At 36.0% G+C, this 22,779-nt stretch overlaps 2 protein-coding genes across 3 annotated transcripts in view; one reads left to right on the forward strand and one right to left on the reverse strand.

Annotated features, from left to right (window-relative positions):
* LOC105459382 (sodium-coupled monocarboxylate transporter 1) overlaps positions 1-13,882 on the reverse strand; it is a 47,486-nt gene extending 33,604 nt beyond the window's left edge. For both annotated transcript variants that reach the window (XM_011705338.1, XM_011705336.1), the window contains exon 1: positions 13,797-13,882. The gene's annotated coding sequence lies outside the window, so the exon portion shown is untranslated. The remainder of the gene's footprint in view (positions 1-13,796) is intronic.
* Positions 13,883-14,017: 135 nt separating this feature from the next.
* Positions 14,018-22,779, forward strand: part of LOC105459381 (alpha-2A adrenergic receptor) — a 93,151-nt gene continuing 84,389 nt past the window's right edge. The window contains exon 1 of the mRNA XM_011705335.1: positions 14,018-18,628. Within this exon, the coding sequence (XP_011703637.1) occupies positions 17,414-18,628 (1,215 nt within the window). The 5' untranslated portion in view covers positions 14,018-17,413. The remainder of the gene's footprint in view (positions 18,629-22,779) is intronic.

Consider the following 22,779-nt stretch of genomic DNA (forward strand, 5'->3'; position numbering starts at 1 on the left):
ACAGATGACATGTTATATTGATAAAATAATTCGCGATTTTCTGTTTCGTGGAAGCACTTGGACTGTAAAAGTGAGCGATAATCTAAGACTTAATTAATATATAATATACGGCACTCGACGTGCACTTTGCGTGAATACACAAATGTTGTTAGACGTTACGGATCAGCGCATAGTTATAACGCAATTTAAATTGAATCAATTACACAAATTAATTATCAATTTATTGTATATACGTGTCCGGGGTTATCTCCACTCAGCCGGTTCGCGGTACCGATTCATTTCGTCGATATTGACATCCTAGATCTGTTCCTTGTAGCTGCGTTGTGTAAGTTGTGTTGTACATTTTGTACCTAAAAAAATATCAATTAGACAATCGAGAGAGAGAGAGAGAGAGAGAGAGAGAGAGAGAGAGAGAGGATACAACAATTTAATATTATCTTAATCACGTCACGCTATTGGGCATTTTCAACAATTTTGTAATTTAAAATATTTAGATTTATCTCTTCTTTGAGTATAAAATGTATTATATATATGTATCCCGTCATTACTGTATATTTGTGTCCAATGATGTTTTTATTATAGTCGATTAAAAATTTATATTTATATTTATATTTACGCTTTATACAATCTACGATTGTACATGATTTTAATTGTTTGCAGCAACCCATTTTTCGCATTTATTGAATTGTAATTTTAATTGTAATTTAACAATTTTAAAAATTTATGTCATCTATTATATTTTATTGGATTTTATAAATTCATTAAATATTCTTTAAAATATGTAGGACATCATTCTACGTTGCTCGACCTAAAAGTTAATTGAGACTTCCGGCAATTTATACTGTTGGTTGCGCTTTAAGTTAAATTTGTTGGTTTCGTGGGTGTCATCTGTAATTGTCATTTGTGATTTCTCATGCTCCGAATAGGGAGTGAAGATGACTTCCTGAGGTATATTCCGTGCTTATATTTCGAAGCGGTTTGCGACCGGTAGAGCGTATCCATGAGCATTCGTGCCTGACGTTGCGACACGTCGCACTGGTGGCAACGACAGCCCTCTGTTGACAATACGCGCGATTATGTATATGCTAAACGGAGAGCACATGCAGAAATCCCAAACCTGTAACCCACTTTTGTCATCTCGTATTAAAATTCTTTCTCGGCAAAAATTTGACAAGCTAACTCTATGTATTTCAGTCACCATATCTCAATCTTCGATAGTTTGATAACTGAGTTATCTTAGTTTCTAATTTAAATTATTGAAAAATTAGATTTTTTAATAATATTATACAAGTATTTTATACATATATATATATCTATTTTTTTAAATCATGTAATTATATTTTTTTTAATGGAATTTGAAATGATTTTAGCATGAAAACTCTATTTCTGATGATGTGATATTTTAATTACGTGAAAATAAGATTACACTGTAATTATTTTCCATTCTACTATAACGAGCATTGTTTGTGAAGCAACTCATGTCAGCGTCCAGTCGTGCATGTTACTAGAGGTATATCGACTGCTGTTCTGTTACGGACATAATTTACAACCTTATAAATCCTATCTAGTCACGTGTTGTGGATAGTGGATGAGCCATTGTCCTTCCTGTCGTACACTGCTGCGTTCCTTGCTTGGATGATACCATCAATTTATTGTTTCTTCATTTAAAACGCAATTAACAGTGTTTAACATGTGATACTAACTTGCATTTGACGCGTATCAAGTGAAAATTATCTTGTGCTCATTTAGATCTTGAGCATATTGCATATGTTAAAACTAAAGCGATTCATCAGTTTTATAGTTATATATCTAAATGATTGAATTCTTATTATTCTTATTATGATCTATTTTTGCTACTTATGAAATATTAATTTATTTTTATTATTGCCAAATAATCTCATGCGCGTTCTGAAAATATTGAAGAAGATTATTCAACTTTAATTTTAAAGAACATTTACGTTTGTAAATAATAGATACTCTTGTAATAAGCTCACACTGAACATGTCCATATGTACCATTCCGAATTGTGCAGTTAAAAGGCAAATTGAGTAATACAGATGCAACACGGAATCAATTCTGCGCAATTGACGATCTATCAGGATACTCCATTATTAGATTTGACAATAATTCGTTTAAACAACGAAATTTAACGGTAACAGGAGCTACTATTAAATCGTATCAAATTACTTCGATCGTGGTTATTTCCCCGTGAGAATAGTCATTTGGGGGCACGCTTGACCGCGCAGGCATAGTACCGCTGTGTGCGATGTATCACGATTTATGATGCCTATAGGAACATAGCTATGCAGGTATCGCATGGTATTCATCACTAGGATTGTTCAGTGAAAGGTTGTAGTATCGCATGAATTTAAGCAATTTGCTGGAATACATATATCGATCCCTTTGATAACGAGCATAGAGATTTCGTGAGAATATCTTTAATGAATATTTCGCGTACCAGGTCCTCACGTAGATATATCGGCAAAAGATTAATTCATTGAATTCCGTTTTAAGAATGATTTTATTTGCGATATAATAATCGTTAAAATTATGTGATAAATGGATGTAAGGTACACTTAAATATATGCGAAAATAAAAAACGCAAATACATGCTTACATCTAGCGTTTCCCTAGAAGAGTTTTTCTTAAATGCATTATTATATTTAATGGGCGATAAATTCAAAAGGAAAGACATATCTACTTTGTCCATAAATTATTTTATTTTGATGGAAAGTATATGACCGTTACTATAAGAGATTCCATTGAAGATCACGCTAAATATATCTGATGCTCTATCTGATAGAGATCAAAAGTGAATCGTCGGATGTATTAAACCTACACTGAAACCGCGTTTTCTAATTGGATTTAATGAAAAGAATTCTGCTAAAACTTTTTATGGAATTTTTTAACAGTCTATCTTGAAATAATTGTTTTATTTACAATTATTACTTTATTTGTATGGCTTCTTTTTACTACAATAGGATTGTTAGAATCCAAATATTTTATTTAAAATTATCTACGATGAATGAATCAAAATGATCGATAGAAGAATTTGACAATAAAATAAGATGGTGTATGTATGCACACACACAAATCATTTTTATGTACAAATATATTACATACAATTTTCATTCTTGGCAATAAAATTTATCCCTTATACAAATATGACCCAGAACACTTATGTCTATATATATATATATATATATATACACAATATATATATATTTATTTATATATTGAACTGGTTATAAATTTTATACTGGTTACTTTTTGTAAAACTAATTATAGAATATGAAATAAAAAAATTTACATTGAAACAAATAACAGAAAAAATGATAAAATTTATGGTAATAATATGAAAAACATATTTTTTTAATAAGAATATTATAACAATATTTATTTTGTGATTTTAATCTTCCATAGGATTAATCGTTGAGTTTTTAAGAGAATACAGAGCGTAGCAGTTTATGTCGCGGCATACATAATGCATCGCGGTGTTTGCCACGCGTTGTTCTATCGAACTTCATCCGCTGTGTTGAACTTTAGCTTCTGAGCGAAGCTCAAAATAGCTACGTACAGTCACGCACTGTTTCGCGGACTGCTAATGCTACTGTTCCTACGTCTGTTAATAGCACCCCTCTGTCGTGTGTATATATCCGTGCATATGCAATGAAACACAATCAGGAAAATGCATCTTTTATAATGGATTCCGTAAGATCTATACAGAGTTCACAAATGTGCTTTCATAAATCATAGGAAAAGCTTGGGTCGCATTCATTGTATTAGTTATCATTAATATCAGTATTTGATGTAAGAGTTTACCATTGTATTCTCGTATTTATTATGCAAACTCTATGTTTGTCACAATATAAATGATAATTTTATGAAAATTTGCGCTTTTTGCAGAAATACATAAATATTCTTTTGCAAATATTTGTACATATTTCTGATTACACGTTTCATAAAATGAACATTCCTTAAAATTATTATATATTGTAAATTGTTGCTCACATCGATGTATCATTCAAAGTAATCATTATGAAGAGAAAACAGCAATATTGATGTTTTGTCGTTATTATGATAACCGACTTCTAAGTTTCGATACGAAGATAGTTTAAATTTAACTTTCTACTCCGAAATGTATATAGTATAATTTAATTATAAGGTAAGATGTAGTATATATGTTGAAAATTCGCCACATTATATTAGCAACAGTAAGCTTGCATTACTGAGTGTTTACATTACTATGTCAGTTTGATATATAATTCCCACAATAATGTTGAAGCTTTATTAATTATTTCTTGGAGTTTCAAGATAACTCTGAAGAGGTTCAAAACTTCATCTACGAAGTATTAAAAATTTATAAGTTTATCCGCAAAGTAATTTGCAAAGATATAATTGCGCGATAAATAATTATAATGGATAATTTCCGTGATATGACTGATTTTTGAAAGCAGAGCTGCTAACAAAATATTATTGAGCATTGTAATTCGGTGATTTCATCATTACATTTACGTTTCGTTAATCAAAGAGCATTTTATAGTTCAAATCGAATTACAAGTACATGATCGTCCTGACACAGTCATATCTTATAAATTTGTGCGGCTAAATGATAAACGCAGTTCGTTCGCGGACGTTCAACAATTTCCCAGGAGGCCGATATATGTTCCTCGACAAATTCGATATCTTCGTATTTCGGCATCGTGCGTCACGACGCGCGCAACGATGATGTAAAATCGATGCTCACGATCGAGAATCGCGGTGCCGAGCGGACGTGCACACTTGCACATCGTGTGTATTCTCTGTACGAGTCTGTACGCTATAACGATGTGTGCGTCGGCCTAGTCGGTGAAGTTCTGTTCTACCCCTCTCTCTGTGCCCCGTACCCTTTCTTTCGCACATCCATGACGTCATTGCTATCCCTACCACAGTCACCCGGTCACACTTCGACCCACAGCGGGCGATCTATCTCCGTCTTTCACCCTCTCTTTCTGACTGTTTCCCGCTTGTTCTCTCTTGCTTTTGCTCCTTTTCCCTTTTATCCCTCTCGCTTACATTCTCGCCCTCTCTGTCGCAAAAAGAATCGCGAATCTGGCAGGGGTCGATACACCCCTGTCCCTACTTGCACGATCCTGCCATCTCGACCGCCCTGCGCGGTTGAGCCGCGCACACATGCAGGATTGGCGCATACGTACGCAAAGATTGCGAGAAAGCAAGAGGAAGAGGGAGGAAAAAGAGGCGCGAGAAGAGGAGCGAGAGATGTTCCAACAATGAAGAAGAAGAATAAAGAAGCTTGCTGAAAGGAGCGAGAGAAGGAGGATACGTATGCGAGAGGGAAGGTGGAAGGCAAGTGGACAGAGTGGTATATATACGTATAGGAAAACTTTGAAGCGAACCGAATGGGTGGCGAAGGGTGGTCTACCATACGGAGAATAGCTGGCACACTGGAGAGAAAGTAAGACAAATAAATGGCGTTAGTACGATCACATACTCGAAGATCCGCCGGGACGATAAGAAAGAGAGAAAGAAAAAGAAAGCTCCGAATAACGGAGCAGTAAGAGTTAAGGACGAAGAGAATCAAGGGACAGCAGTGGATAAGAACGTAACGATCAGCACAGAGTGTGACGGTGCGGATAAACGAGAAACAAAGAAAGAAACTAAAAGAGATATATAGATAGATAGATAGATAGATAGATAGATAGATAGATGGTTAGATGGATAGATACAGCTGGAGAAGGGAGGGGGGGAGGGGAGAAAGAGAGAAAGCAGGGGATGAGGGCGAATTTATAGCCTCGGCGCGCTTGCACGCTCGAAAATTCGACAAGGACGTAGTCTAAAGAGAAAAACGGAGCGTTTTGAACCAAGTTGAGGTGCGGATAATGCGAGACGGGCGGGTTAGAAGAAGCGGAGCGATTTATGGACGGAATATTAAAATGAGCGAGCGAGAGGAAACTGAAGAGAAATAAATATCCGTAATGCGCTTCTCGAAGGTTTATCGAAGCGCTATATATGCAAAAACGAGCGAAAATCGGAAACGATCCAAACAAACGATCGACATAAGAGAAAATCATTTTTAGCGAATGAGAAAGTGGAGAAAGCATAATCGAAATGGGAGTGAAAACGATTTCGTATTGACAAAAGTGTGGGACAAATTAATAGCATTAGCGCGATCGCGTGCGAGCGAGCTGATAGAGAGGAAGTAATCGGGATCAGAAAGTAAATCCGGATAAAGCGAAAAGATGAAGAGTATCGCGGCCGAGAACGTCGTAATTGACGCGAGTAAATGGACGCTAAAGCATCGCATAAACAACGATCAAAGCAAGAGGATCGAATCTCGGCGCGGAGTCTTGGCTGGAAAATGGGGAAAACCGCACTAAAAAGGTCACGATGTCGCGCCTGGCGTGGAGACGGTAAAAAAGAGTCACATTAAACGAAGGCAATGCTACCACAAGAAGAGATTACATTGAGAATGAATAGCGAGTCAACGTCTGCAGCAAGATATATATCTTCATTATCTTCTTATCTAACAGGGTACGGGAGATTACAAAATCCTGAGATTTTTACATTTTGTTAAATTTTTGTCTACAGGATAGCTCAGATGATATGTTTTCAATATTTCTTCAAGACAGAAATCAGAAATAGAAATGTTCGATTTAAAAATCAGCTGAGATGATGGTAGGAGATTTCGAGTGCGGATAACGTATTTCCGTTAACCCCAGTAAAATAGCAGTGTAAAGAATAATAATGCAATTCGAATGAGCAGAGGGTCGGAAGATTGAGAAAGATTGAAATAATTAAATAATGAAAGATGAAAGGGGTGAAAGTGATATATCTTAAAGCGTACATGGAGACGTATCGGCTTAGGTGTCTGCGTGTGAACGCAATACGCACACAGGGGCGCCCTCTACTGTGACGTCACAAGGGCGGGGTCCTCTCGTTAAAGGCACTCTGCTTGCATCGTCGCTCGGCGAAAGGGTGTGCAACATGTGGGATGAGGTTGGTGGTGTGTTGGTCGACCGACGCGCGACGGGCGCATCGTCGCCAGTATCGTGAAAAAGTATAACGTCGCTCTTCTCAAGAACATCCTCTTGCCCTATGACAAGTAGTCGCGACGACGCGCTTTGCCTTGAAGGGTGAAAAGTGGGCCACGCGTGCTGTCGTTATCCTCGAGAAATGCAAGCATGCCGCACAACTCTCGGACTATTGTCCCGCGGCCTCTCTTTATTCCTCGTTACTATTTAACGGCGAATTAACCACGGCTACTCTGCTTCTGCAGGCGAAAAATGTCCGCAAAAAGGTCTTGATCCGCCCGGCAGTTACGGCACTTAAAGAGCGCGAGAATCAGAGTTAATAGCAGATGCTTTGAATGTGCGCTCCCTGCTGCGTTTTATGAAGTCATTAAGGGGTTATTGCGGAGGTGACATTTTCACGCAGAATATATTACTTCAATACTATACTTTATTACCGCGACTGCGAATATTCGCTTTGATCAAGTAAAATCCTTCGGGATATCCGCTATAAAATAACCATTGTAGCGCTGAACAATACTTTTTTTTTTATAAACATGAAATTGTAGAGACGAAGTTTTCTGGTTTAAGAGCGAAGCGTCGCGTGTAATTTGGATCGCGTTTGGTCGCGATTTCGGCAAAATGGAACTCAAACGCGATAAGACGGCCGAGTACAAGGCGTTTGCCGTAAATGCACTCAACAATTTCTTTCTACGGCGGAAGAGAGCCGTTTTCCGTCTAATGGCATTTCTACCTGCATTCGACAGTGGAGTACTTCGTTGGTGCGTCTATCGAAATTGGGCTTCAATTTTCTACCTTTTATCCGCACGAGAGGTTGGAAGGGCATATGTCGCGATAGCACATTAGACACATCCAGTGTACATCATACGTGTGAAAGGGCACATACGGATCGAGAGACGGAACCATAGTAGGAATCCCGCATCCCCAGCAGGATGTTCGAAATTCTTAGAGCGAACGACTTATGTGTGTGTCACGGGAAAGCGCAATCGGTCGGTTACATAGGTACGAGTATCACGATCGACTGCGATCTGATCGGTCTACATGGGACTACGAAGAGGTATGTTGGGAAATCCTCGGTGCATCTGCGGAACTATACCGAAAGATCGATCACGATTGCACCCATGAAACAGGCATCGTCAAGTTCGACGACGATCGCGGTGCAATTGCGGAAGTAAATTCCGTAGTAAACGGAAACGGATGATTTGTTTCGAGTGCGTGTCGGAAACTTTGAGGTACGAGGATGTAATAATGGACCGCGAGAGAGAGAGAGAGAGAAATTTTACGATCTAACGTTTTGTTATTGACACTAATTTAATATTACTTTCCACTTAATTAGCTCACTCTAGTCTTTAAGTTGACAGTGATGAGATTGAAAAAATAAATTTTTGTAACTTTGAATTCTTTAACATTAAAGAGAATTTTATTCAAAGATATATTTTATTTTTTGATTGACAATTGAGAAAAGATTTGATTTTTCCAGAAATGTACAAAAGATAGATTTTATTTAATATTATTCTCTATCTCAATAATATTGTATCAAAAATTTATCTCACGCGAACGTGAAAATGGATCTTGCCGTGTCGATTTAGCGTGTAAAAGGAATATAAAACGACGCACTTCATTACGCCTCTGTGCTACCCATATTTTCGTAAAAAACCATAGTATCCATATTGATGCCCAATTGTTTAGATGACAAAGTTTTTAGCGTGCAAGATAAAACGCTCTGAATTTTTAGCAATCTACATTATAAACTCGAATGAGTTATTGACCGACTGTATAAATGCATTTTAACCTTAGCCTTTTCATTGTAATAATTCTGCTGAAAAAGATAATAGAATTGCATCTCTTATATAAATATGTACATATACAACTTAGTTTCTTTGCTTTCTTATTTTATCTCGTTGAAATTGTATGTACAATTTACATCACTATTCTTTGGCACATAAAATGCAACATAATTTTAATAATTTAAAAAATATCAACTTTTGTAAATAGAATGTTAAAAAAAACTCTCTTAATTTAAGCAACACAATTGCTATAAAACTGTCCCACCATTTTTGAGGTCATCGTTATAATTCAACAGTCTCAAAATCGACAACTGTCAAGGAATAATTTCACAAATGCAATCAATAGTACTCGTATGTTTGTAATACTGCGCCAGATTATTACAGAAATGTATACAGATTTTGCACTGGCAAGGCTTGCGTAAGGATGAAGCAATGATTAACATAAGCAGATTATCATGTATATTTACTGGAAATGAAAATTACATAAGATTGGATTAAATAGATTATTTAATTTATTGATTATTGTCTTTTTAGCAAAAGAAAAGAATATTTATCTTGCATGCCTTAATATGTTAAAATGTTCTCTATTGTAGAAAACTGGCGAAATATTGTCATTAGAATTTTATACGTTTTATCTCTATTGATCGTAGACGGCGGTCAACATGCGAGAGATGAAAGGCAGTCGAGAATTTAATGAAATAATCCAGTTAAGTATATCACTTCTCTCTCGATAATATACAATATTAAGGAATTATGTATTATTTTTTATATCTTCGTCATTACAAATAAAGTCCACGATTAAATATAAGCCACCAGTATCTTATTACATTTTAGTACATTTACAATGTTACTATGATATTAATTTTTATTTGCCGACATTTGTTTTTTTGTATTAGGTATAAATTATAATATATTCAGTCCACGAGATTCGAGATATTTGCATACAGTTTTCGCACGCATAAAATATTGGCGTAATAGGCAGAACGGAATTTTCCTTGACAGGTGCTAATTAAAATACGCGCGCACTGTTTGCATTATTGGCTCTACCATTTGCGCGTGTTTCCGAGAAGCCAACTGTGAAATTTGTATACCAATTAGAATTACAACATACGAAATCCGATATGCAATATCTTTTACACGTATATGGCATATGTATTAGTTGAATAAATATCAAATATCCTGTTATGAAAGTGTAACTAAATATCTTTTTCTATACGAATACAAATTCTTAAAAGATTAAATTTATTTGAAATTGATGTTTAATCGTACGCTCTTACATATTGTTTAACTAGAAGCGTCTATGTCGAAAGTACATGTCGCAGTGAAAATTAATTGAAGCTAATATTTGAACCAATTACATTTTCGTGAATTCACGTGAAAGATTATCATGTGTAGATGAATACGAATCACATAACTTATTGTACATCTCGTATTTAATGAAAATTATATGAGTATACTTGATCTAATTTTGTTTCATCTCACATATCCGGGCACAGTATTTGCATTCTGATATTCTTGGCAACATCTGCAAGTAATAACCGACGGAGTTTATAAATTCTTCAGATTTACACATGGATACTTTAAAGTGTTAAAATATTGATTAATGGATATTCGTAAGATGCGCATATTTTTAGATCTGTTTCTCATTTATATCGTAAAATGATCGATATTGCAATTTATTATAATATAAATTTTTAAATAAGTGACGTAATAAAATAACAATATTGATTTGTATTAAATATTCGTAGCATTTTTTTAGATCATCAATAAAAATAGGTTTTTCTGTCGCGAAAAATTTCTTTCCCCCATTTTAAACAAGTTCCTTCAAGCATACTCAGACATCTATTATTAATCCCCGACAGTATCCATGTCGCCAAAGTTCAAATACATCGAAGACGTCCCGCTTGATGTTCGTAGACATTACGGACGAATCAGCACAATTGCCGACTGGCACTTAGTTGCAATCGAATTTGGTAGCATTCAAGGAAAGGACGAGTCAGTGCGCGTACCTGTATCTCGATGTAAAGACAGGGCCGAAAGGGAGGACTAGTTCGTAACTAGTTTCTCTACCACGACTATGGCCGCGTGTCCTCGAGTGAGAACAATGTCGATACACGTATATATCTTTCACCAATAACGAGCCAACGCGCAAAAGGAGGCACGGACTTGCATGTCGACCGGTAGAGTTACGACGATATATCCCGAACTTACTCATGAGAAACTTTCGGCAAAGAGGCGGACAGAAGGAGCGAGAAAGGTGCAGACCAGAATATGACAGACGAGAAAGTACCGAAGCAGAAAGTGATGGGAGCAGAAATAAGAAGAAAGAGAATACGCGCTCATCTTCCTGCTTTGCCGGATGTACCTATATCCAATTAAAGGTCGAAAGAGTTGAAATCTCTCAATTCTGGTGCTGCTGTGCATATTTTATGTATCCATTTACAGATTTAGGAGTTGAAATAATTCTCTGATGCTAAATAGATTATTTATCGCCGAAACTATAAAATATATGAAAAAATTTCAAACATTGAAAGTTTTATGAATCTTACGTGCTTATATATCCTATAATTAATTTATTGACAGATTTACGTCATAATTTAAACTGAAAAATATCATTAAAGCGCGCGGTAGTCGGATATCAAAATTTATTGACTTTGACAGCAGTGAATTAAAAGAAATATAGGAAAAGCTATTTTAAAAGAAGAAAGGTCGGATCTATCTTTTCCAACTTTTTTGTGAGCTCTGATGGATATATGGTATGATGACTCAAAATAAGAAGTATATATTTTTCGTGCATATTTTATGTGCCCGTTTATAGGTTTAGAAGTTGAAATAGTCCCTTGATACTAAATCGAGATATTCGATTACTTGCGAATATCGTCATAACCATAAAATACAAGAAAAAATATTTCAAACGTTGAAAGTTTTATGAATCTTTCATACTTATACCATCTCGGTTTGCCGAGAGAATTAAGTATTTCTCCAAGAAGGAATAGTTGAAATAAATCCCAGAAACGAGCTTCAATTAATTAAATTCAATATTCATACAAACGTAAAAGTACCTGTCATCATTTGAAATGAGATGTAATTTTTTTGCAAAAACGAAATGTCTCTTCTGCGGGCTGAAAAGTACTATTGAAGATTCTCTAGAAGCAGAAAGATGTCATCAAATTTTTCTCAATAATAGTTTTCGACAGTAATCTTTTTATTGACTGTCCATTTTCAACGGAAAAAGTCTTTCCTTCGAACTAGTCATGCGATCGAAGTAACTTTTATTAAAGAAGAATGTAGAAGAATTCAGTATTTATTTGATAAAATAATATCGAGTTTTCTTCGACGAAAATTAGATTATAGGAAGGGATTAAGGTTTTGCTCGGATGAGTTACTAAGATTATCAACGGGTGCTGATTCCTATAAGAAAATCGAGTATATGTAGTACTTTCCGTGAGACGCAATAAATCGTGATAGATAATACACAAAATATTAGCTCGTAGTTTAAAGTGAAAACACGCTAACATGAGTTTGCAACTTGTACTTCAAAGTTATATTTTCTGTTCTTTTCATATCATTATTTGTTTTAATATTTGCAAAAATAGAGCGTATATCAAGTCCGAAATTTTAATCGTAAAGAATATTTATTTAATTTACACTAATTGTAAGATATATTTTAACATACTTAAAATACATGTATTTATAAATGTCACATTTACACTTTGTTATCCGACGGTAAAATTTTAGCAAATCAGAAATGTGGATATGAGCAAAATATAAAAGGCATTTAAACATATTTGTATCAGTTATATGTAAAAACAGTAGAACATAAAGAACTAATTTTCATATGTGAATTAAGTGAATTAATTATATCAAATACATAATAAATCATAGCTAAATAATATTCGTTAAATTAAAATAATGTGAGACCTTTATTCATTCTTAGTTTAAATTATTTTCTTTGTATAAGGAGCAGTAACATGATTGATTACAGATGTTAGAAAGTTCAAGATAATTTCACTTTAGTATCGCTATTAAGGATCTACAATTGCATTCCTTGCTTAAATGAACTTAATTGAGCGAGAAAACTGTAAGAGACCTTGCTTTATTATCAAAAATGATACTATAGTTATTTTTAATTATGTTTTTTGCCATGATTTTTATGTTATAATGAATTATATAAATATGTAATATATATACATATATACATACTCATTTGTCATCTCTAAATCTATTGAATTATTAATATAATCCAGATGTAAATCAGTAGGATTCCATTATGCATCGTACTTACTTTTCGCAGAGAATAATGGCTTTCCAAAAGAATACACTCATTAATTTTATAAATTCCACATTTTTGTTTACGCAATATTTAAATGCTGATTTATTTTTGTTCTTGCTACATTACTCTTGAAAATAATATAATGATAACAATGGTATTCATAATTGTGTAAAAAAAATGTAATGTAATTATAATATTTTGAACACACACACACACACACACACACACACATTGGAATATTTATTCATATTATATTTCTTTTAATATTTGTTCATGTTCATATTCCTACTTGGGTTTTTATGCCATATGTACATATGTATTTTTTTAGTGCCCTCATTTCCGCTGACACGTCAAAGGTTTGTCCTGATCTAATGTGAATTTAAATCTTGTTATTTATGATTTATTAAAAATTGAATGCTTTTCAAAATACTGTTGATAAGAGATAACTGAAGCACGAATCAGTTATTATATATGAAAATGGCATGTATCTTCTTTACTTCTGATATAATCTTTGCGTAAATTCAAAGTGACAAAATTTATCATGACATGTCTAATAAATAAAAACGTTTTCGCAACTTTGTTTTTGAAGTTGTATAAAATGCGTAAAAGGCACACTAAGCAGTGATTTAAAAATGGTTATGATAATAGTAATAGCAACATCAATGAAGGCTAATAATAGGCAATGACCGGTGAGGGTGGAGAACATACGAATATTCGAAATGGTGTTATTTGTCGCTGGATCAAAGTAGCAACATATTTTCGTTGCGGACCAATCGGTTGATGGTCCAAAGTCGACTGTCCGCGACCGTACTGGCGTACTGTAGTCGGAGTCGCGTCCCGACGCTTGCGCCGCAGGTTCCGCGACTCCGTTAGACGGCGCCCCGACGCTGGTACCGTCGGACGGAGCGATCGGTCAGGCCAGCAGTCAGCCTCCAGTGAGCCAAGCAAGCTCTCTTTCCCTCCCTCACTCGCTCCCCCGTCACATATACATGCACACGTATACACAGGATACACGCAGGCACACAATCACATACAAAAACGCAGCTATACACATATACACGTACAGCCACACGCGCAAGTACATTCTCTCACTCTCTCTCTCCGCCAACATCCTGTGAGAGTCTCCATCCACCGAACGACACGAGAGGGAGTTCGAGTTCCTGGCTCGTCCCTCACGGCTGCAGTGCGTTTCCAAACATCCATGAGACAACCTCGAACTACTCGTACGCACGCACGCATGCACACGGTATTGAAGAGACACGAGGACGAGACGATCGAAACGTTCCCGAGGCTCCTTATAATTAGTGCTGAGAAGTCGACGAGTTGGCCGCTGGACAGCCCGACACGCGACTGTGTCATCATATTGATATCAATTCGATACAAATTCGTTTTTTCTTCTTTTCCGTCTGTCGGAATTATTAATTCCTCTGCCAGAATTATCGCGAAATATCCAAATGATGCGAAAAGCTTCCACTCGTAAGCTATATAGATCTGCTCGAGTGAATTGTGCTGACTGTTGAAGTTATACGTGTGCGTTGGGGAGACCCCATGAGACCAATCGTGCTCTCAGTCCAAGTGAGCGCGAATTGAATCTCGTCCCGATAATGTCATTTTACAACGTATCCGATTCGCAGCTTCGTTTTTGGTGCTGGAGTGTTTGAAATAGAGAAAAGGACAAAAAAAAACGATCTTTATCTTTCATGAGTTTTAAAGACGCAATGTTAAGAATATAGTGCGGCATCGTGAGTTCGATTGAAGATTTTTACGTGAGTCTTACCGGCTTATAGATTTGCTCCGGAGGATTACGGAGGGTGGAAACTTACATACACGGAAATAACAATTTTCGTAGAAGATAAGACGTGCTCCGTCAGAGGCGAAATGTCTCGAGTAAAAGGAAATCTCCGATACTGTCAGTGCCGACGAAAAAGGTAGCACTGTTGGATCGTCAAACGAAGATCGAATCAAAGACAGACTAAGTAGTATCAACTTGAAAAAAGTTAAGAATTATCGACTACTTCAAGTTGCACGTTGCGAGATAGAGAAGATCTCATCTCTCACAAATCGGATGAAAACAAGTTTGCAAGGAGAAATTGGAGAAGGATTCTTTTCTCATTTACCGCGCCAAGATCCCGCCAAATCCAGGAAATAGTTTGAGTGGTGGGATTCGAAAGATGTCCGACAGATATCATGAATTACTACTGAAAATTTGAATATATATATATCGGAGCAACAAATGGCATCTCGTTGCGAAACCAACAGGCGACATTGATGAAATAAACATTTTCGCGTTAATTCTTTATCGTTATCGAGGCTAGTATTTTACAACAGACGGTCGTTGAAAGTTGTGAGTGAACTTATGAATGGATCTACTTAATCCAATGACCTAGTGCCGTATGAAGGGAGAGTTAGAACGAGAGACAAGAAAACAGGACACTTCGTCGCGGCGTAATGAAGTCTATGATGTGTAAATAGGTGTACATACGGGGAAGTCTTTATATTAGCGCGCGCGATTTCTTTAAAGCAAAAGAACGATTTTATTTTATTTAAGTTTTTCTTCCTCCTGACTGCTCTCTCTCTCTCTCTCTCTCTCTCTCTCTCTCTCTCTCTCTCTCTCGTTCTTATTTTATATATTTCTCTTCCTCTTGCTTCTATGTATCATGTATCAATTAACTTCGCATATATGTCTTATATTTAATAATAGAGTTTAGATTAAGAACATATGCGCTTTTAGCTACGTACGTATTGATTAATCGCTAATTCCGCGTACATTTATGGAAGTTATTGATAAGGTATGCACATGGCTCGTGAGTAGCACTTTTGGACTCGCGCGTTAATACATATATTACATATATTACATATTACGTATAATATAAATACGTGTATATAATTCTACAATCTATAATCTCTGTCGTTCTGATTTTTCTCACTGATTTTTGTAGTATTCGAAAAGCAGGTCGGAGCAGTACGGGTATCCAGCGCTTAGCCTTTTAGCCCCGGCGCGATAATTAATTAGCTCGCGGGCATCGTTAGAGTGAAACAACGTCGAGCCGCGCGTAGGACTTGAGGAAAGAAAGCGAGAGAAGAAGTGCAAATTGAAGTGAAACGAGAAAATCGCGTTTCCGTCACGAAAGAGGAAACGTACGAGCGCGTAAATCAATTATCGAGTTTTAGACAAAATCATGTCTTAGGACCGTGTCAAAATGGCTGTCGTCTTGTAAAATTACTTTGGGGATCTGTGTTAGTCCTAAAGAGGAATTTTCTTACGATCGTCGGCACTTTCTCAAGAAAACTTTTCTCGCTTCATTTGCCTCCAGGCTATGTAGGCTGCTCAAGTTTAATATAAAGAAAAGATAAAAAAAAGGGGGACCAATTTTTTACTCTTATTCTCATAGTCTATCTCTCTTCTCTCTCCTTTTCTATCTTCTCTATCTTTCTCTGTCACTTTCTCTATCTACCTTGATACTCTTAATCAAGTCGCCTACTGGACTATCCATAAATCTCTGTACACTCTGTCCGTGTTAAGTCTGTTGTGGACCAGTGAATGCAGGAAATACGAGGAACAGAGTCGCGCGACTCATGCAAGCAATAAATTAGAGACCAACTAAGTATGACCACGGCACCGAAGACCGAAGACGTTACGGAAGTAACGTCACGATTACAACAGTAGGTGAAACCGAAGGTGTCAGTTACGCCGAAATTAGCTAAATTTAAGCTAAACTAGATTCTAAAAGATTTGGTCCAATAGAGAAGAAGAGGCAATTAACAATTGTCAAAGGCGAAATTTGACTGCACTTTGTTAGAGCTGCGCTAAGGAAAATTAATGCAAACGAGTGAGTGTCACGCGTGAATTCGAAAATTACGCGTGTAAAATAGTATAATATTTCAACTTGAGTGGAAGAGACTTCTAAATCAAAAAATACTTTTTCGATTTTACGTGCGGTCCTATCGTGATTCACATCTTAAAATACGCATCGATTACAGCGGGAACAAGCTCGACGAGCTCGACGAAGTTGGTTTCGCAAATCAAGTTATCAAATTTGTTCCGAAAAAAGAATTCGCAGCGAGAGACAACGGCTTCCGCAAGAACGAGCCGAGAAGACGAAGAGGAAGAGCACGTGTGGAGGTATTTACGTATTCGACAACGATGGCATTATCCTGAAACGGGCATGACGCCCTTGGCCTCGAGATGCGACGAGACCACCACCCTCCTACTGTTGCTGCTACTCGAGCTAGCACCCGGGGCACGTTGCTATTCGCGCGCGGCCGCGACCTCCGCTTCGTCTTTACCGAGATAGCATCTACAGTCCCCGGCGAGGGTGCGAGTGATGCCACTTCTCGGCAGCATTATGACCATCGCCGTCGATAGTCCGACATCGGCGTCCACGAGCGTTTTTGAGGGGAACATGACGTGGTCTCGACCAATCAGTGGTGGCTCTACGTTTTCGAGTAACGAGGCCCTCCCGACACGTGCGATCCCGAACGGTAAGCAACGGCAACGGCGGCATTCGGCCGCGACAGCCACTACCACTGATCGTGTTAGTCGCTTTCTCAGCGGTGGAGGTGCTGAGAAAGGACCGAGCAAAAACGCTGCTAAAAACAACGAAAAACACATCGAGGACGGCGAGCGTAACACCACGACGGGAAAAGAGGGCGGCGAGGCAGCAAGAAAGGAAGCTTCCCACCGTTGCGGCCAGACTTCAGAAACTCGAATTTGCGGCAGGAACACCGTAGGCGCGACAAAGAGTGGGGAAACGGCATTTACTGGGGGTGAAGAAAAGGGGGCAGGGATAAGTACCGGGGGCGGCGGCAGTGAACAGAGTGTCGACAGCATAGGCAGTACTACCGATAGTGTAAGTGTGAGTACAGGTGTATCGAACAGCACGGAGGAGGAAGTCGTGATCGAATACGGAAAGGATTTGTTGCTCTTCGGTTTTAGCGACACAATGGAGGACGCGATCAATTCGTTCAACGATTCGTTCAACGGAAGTCTCCGTCATTTCTGGAATAATAGTTTGCATAATAACGAGACTTTCATTGTTCTGGGAGAGGGAATGTACCCATCGGGATACACTCTCCCGCACATTATTCTCGCGTCTATTCTCGCGACGCTGCTAATGATTGTGATCGTCGTGGGAAATATGTTGGTGATAATCGCCATAGCTACGGAAAAAGCGCTCAAGAACATACAGAATTGGTTTATAGCCAGCCTGGCAGTAGCGGATTTCTTTCTCGGTCTCGTCATCATGCCATTCTCGCTCGCTAATGAGATCATGGGTTACTGGATCTTTGGATATTGGTGGTGTGACATTCATTCTGCCATGGACGTGTTGTTGTGTACGGCCAGTATCATGAATCTGTGCCTAATCAGCTTAGACAGGTTTTGGAGCATTACACAAGCAGTCGACTACCTGAAGAAAAGAACACCAGCTAGAGCGGCGCTCATGATTGCCCTCGTCTGGATATTGTCGGCGCTTGTTTGTATACCACCGTTACTCGGATGGAAAAGACCTACTCCGGCTGAAGAATATCCCAAATGCTTGGTGAGTCATGATGTTACGAAATTAGACAATTGTTATTTTTTTCATTACTCTTTAATTTGTCAATTTTCTCCTCTCATTGTTGTCCCCTTCACTATGTAAATTCACTGAGTTATCGACGAATAACAATTAATTTCAAGCACAATAATTACGTAAGAATTTAAAACTGTACATAAAGTTGTATCAAATCACTCTATCAGTGATATAGACAATTAAATTATATCGATATCAGATTAGGCTCTAATAAATTGAAAAATCGAAACACTACGGCGAAAGTAGATGCAGGACATTATTTACAGTCTTCTGACTTAAGTTTATTTATCTCTTTTCGTTATTAAACGAAGCATTGTTACAGCGAAAAAAAAAAACAGCATCGAAAAATCAAGTGCTTTAAGCAATTATGAAAAACAGATAGAATTCAATTTTTATATATTTAATTTATTGAATATAATGGCTACTACAAATCCTAGTTTCTATAATGTTTAATAATTATGTTGTCTCATGGAGTAATATCAAAATTACATAAAGTATGATTTTTAATTTCTTTATAAAATATATTTTGATACATTTTATGATAAATTTCCAATCATGATTTGATGATCTGAATGATTAACGGATTTATAATACTTCGATAAGTGTAAATTGATCGCTTATATTTTGATAAATTTATATATTATATATTTGTGCTGAAAAAATATAACTAACTAAAAAAATAGTAGACTAACTGTTAAATAAAAGATGGCGCATTAAACAAACATAAGCCCTTTAAGGGAAAGGGCTATAGGAAAAAAGTGTGGTGCAGAATTTCGAATGGATTTTATATCTTTAAAATCCTTTTTATCCGCGTATATTGCTGGGCGGGTGAATAGTCAAAAAGGCAAGGTCTCGTATAGTCAATGTATAACCAATTTTCAATCCGAATATTTTCGATTCCGATGTATCCTGTCGTGGACACGCAAGGAGAAAGAAAGTAAAATGAGAAGTCCAAGCAGGCCCGTTACCTTTCATGCAATAGCGAAAGCCATCCTTATCCTCAGCCCCTTGAATCTCGTTCACGCTGATCTCCACAAAACGGTACTGTGAATTGGATTTCTATGTGCGACAGTTCAGTCTACTGAACTGACATACTGAAATTCACATCGTTTTCTGCTACCTTGTATCATTTGCGTAAACTAGAAACTAGACATTTTTCATTGGACATTTTTCAGAACTCTAATAGAATTAAAAATATAATGTAATGTTCTATCAAAATTATAGTTGTCAAAATGATAATCATAAATATCAAAATTTGAAGTATTGAAACGTATAGTAAATTGTTGTTTTATTAAAATTATTTCATAGTTATAAAACACGTACATATACTTTCTATAAATTTAAAAAATTTGTTTTATTATTAGAAAAATTAGAAGACTAACATATATAAAACTTTACTATCTCTCTGCCATATTGAAACTTCTTATTAGCGAAAAACATATAATCTGTGGGAGAATAAAAGGTGCTTTCGGCATTATTATAATTGCACACGTTGGCGCATGATTGAATGTACCCTTAAACTTTCAACGGAACTAATTAGCAAGTATAATTGAGCCATACATTCCTACGGCGTATAGTGGCAAAACTTGCTTGCTATACACGAATCGCTACGATAGATTATAGCGTCTTGCAAATACGAGAGAGCGAGAGAGAGAGAGAGAGAGAGAGAGAGAGAATGTATGTATAGATGTTTTATATGCATTATAATACATGTTTACTGTTTTTATGTCTATATAAAATATATTCCAAGCTTAATAACGGTAAGCGATAAACTGATTGCGTACTTTCCTCATTAAACCGTGTAACTTCTATAATGACGAACCATTACGTACTCGAGAGTTTATCTGTTTGAGATAAGAAATGTTAATTGCATTAAAAATCATTATTGTGTTATACATTAAATAAACTTTATATATATATATATATATATATATAAAGTTTATTTAATATTAATATTAATATTAATATTAAAATTGGCGGGATAATAAGGACAGAAAATATAAAAGTATAAACTCGAATAGAATTTTAGTTTCTTCACACCAAATTTGAATGAAGCAGCAATGTCGTGACGAAAGTAGCGATTATTACGTGCATGAAAATCGTGCCCGTTAGAAAGATGCAATGACAAGCGATGAATGAAGATCTTGAATATGTCGACCGAGGATGAAATGTGTCATTTAAGGATCGGTCGGATTTACAAATGACATCGGCCTGTTGCAAAAAAAGTTGAAAAAAGTTGAAATTTAGTTCTTAGTCATGAATTGGATGACCTGTTACCAATGTTTCCAAATACACATCTTAAATTATATAGTTAAACTAAAAAAAAACTAAGTATTAAACCCGATAAATTTAATTCTATCTTTACCATAAAAAGAGATATGAAGTTGTCTTCCAGATAGTGATATAAGACCATCTTTAATTATGTAACCATTAAAGCATTACAAAAACATGCGATTTTTTAAAATATCTTTTTTGTTTCCACTACTTATCTTTTAAGTAGCAGAAAATTCTTTTAATACTTCCTTTCGAAATAACATTCTGATCAATAGGTGATACGTGAATATTAGTTAAAAAGCACATCCTACTACTTTCTACTGTACACGCCATTATGGATCTGACAATCTTGTTCTACGATTTCTTGTTCTCTTTCACATCCTCTTTTCTTATCCATAACGAAAAATGCGACATGAGGCCTTCCCTTCCCAAACGGCGATATTGCCATTGGATTTTTCTGACTAGTGACAAATGGAAGAGCGACAAGCACCACGCGAGCAAGCAGAACGAAAAGACGGGCGACCGCAATTGCAATCATCGCGGTTTAATCTTTTAATGCGATTAGATTGACGCTTCTTTGGCTATTAACAAGGAACTCGAATGGAAAGCGTGATTTGTCTTCTTCACTGTTACCCGCTTATCTTTATTTCACGAAGCTTAGCACGACTGCTAAGAAAATAATACACTTTGTCTTGCATTAAAATGAGGTTTCGTTATACAAAGTATTCCAGAAAAAGAATCGGATGTTATTTCAGTCACAGATTTTATGATAAAATTAAAATCGATTTTTCTTTAAAATAAAGATAATTGATGAAAACAAATTAATAATTTTAAAATATCGGTATTCTTAATATGATTTCTTTAAATCGAAGATGCAGACAAATTTAACTCGATATTTTTCTATATGTTCGCGCGAATATAATTGATAACACATTTCGCGTATGTGAACGTGAATTATTTGACATATGTCAAATAATACTTAAGTTATTTATTAGTAAAAGAAATTACGTTCCACAAGTAGAAATAACATCAAAGAAAAATTAAGCTATGGCAAAATCTAGTCATTAATTCTAAGTTCTGTTTCTGACATATTCTACATCCGGAACGCGAGCACTTATAAAACGTTTTGCAAAGTTTACAGCATCCTCCGAAGTATCTGCATTTGTTAGGGAAAGTACGCGAGAAGACAGAGAGGAAGAGAGTTGGATGGAATACATTCAAGAAGGAAGTAGTTCTCACTCTTGTCTTTTAATGCGATTAGTTTAGCAGTCCCGCAACGATGCAACAAAGTGCAACAACGTGCAACGAAGTGTAAGCTATCGTTTACAATGGAATTGCAATTATCTCTAATAAGCGACAGCATCTTTGGTATGTGGCTTTTACATAGTAATTGCATTATAAAAAAGCGAAAGAATTTTATTTATTTTGTATTTTAATATTTTTAATACATTGATATAATATTTTTTTTAATATAATTTTTTTTATCTTCTTCTCTTGATATGAAGCGACATATGTACATACAACTTTCTGAATGCGCTGAAGAATGATACTGCAATTGAAAATAATTTGATAACTACGAAAATTTCTAACCGAGATTTTTCATATTTTTCAATAATACTTGTTAGATTATCTGTTAAATATTAAAAAAATAATATTTTCATGTGTATAAATTTTTTATAAGATAGACTCTAGAAAAAATGTATTAATGTGGCATTATAATTAATCATGATGTCAAAATTTATCGAAATTTCATAACTACATATAAATAGATCGTAAACATATTTATAGAGAAATTTATTTGGTTGACTCTTTCATTTGCAAGCAAATTTACTTGTATCTGGAAGTAC

This window comes from Wasmannia auropunctata, unplaced genomic scaffold (assembly GCF_000956235.1).
Source record: "Wasmannia auropunctata unplaced genomic scaffold, wasmannia.A_1.0 LD334196.1, whole genome shotgun sequence".
NCBI lineage: Eukaryota > Metazoa > Arthropoda > Insecta > Hymenoptera > Formicidae > Wasmannia > Wasmannia auropunctata.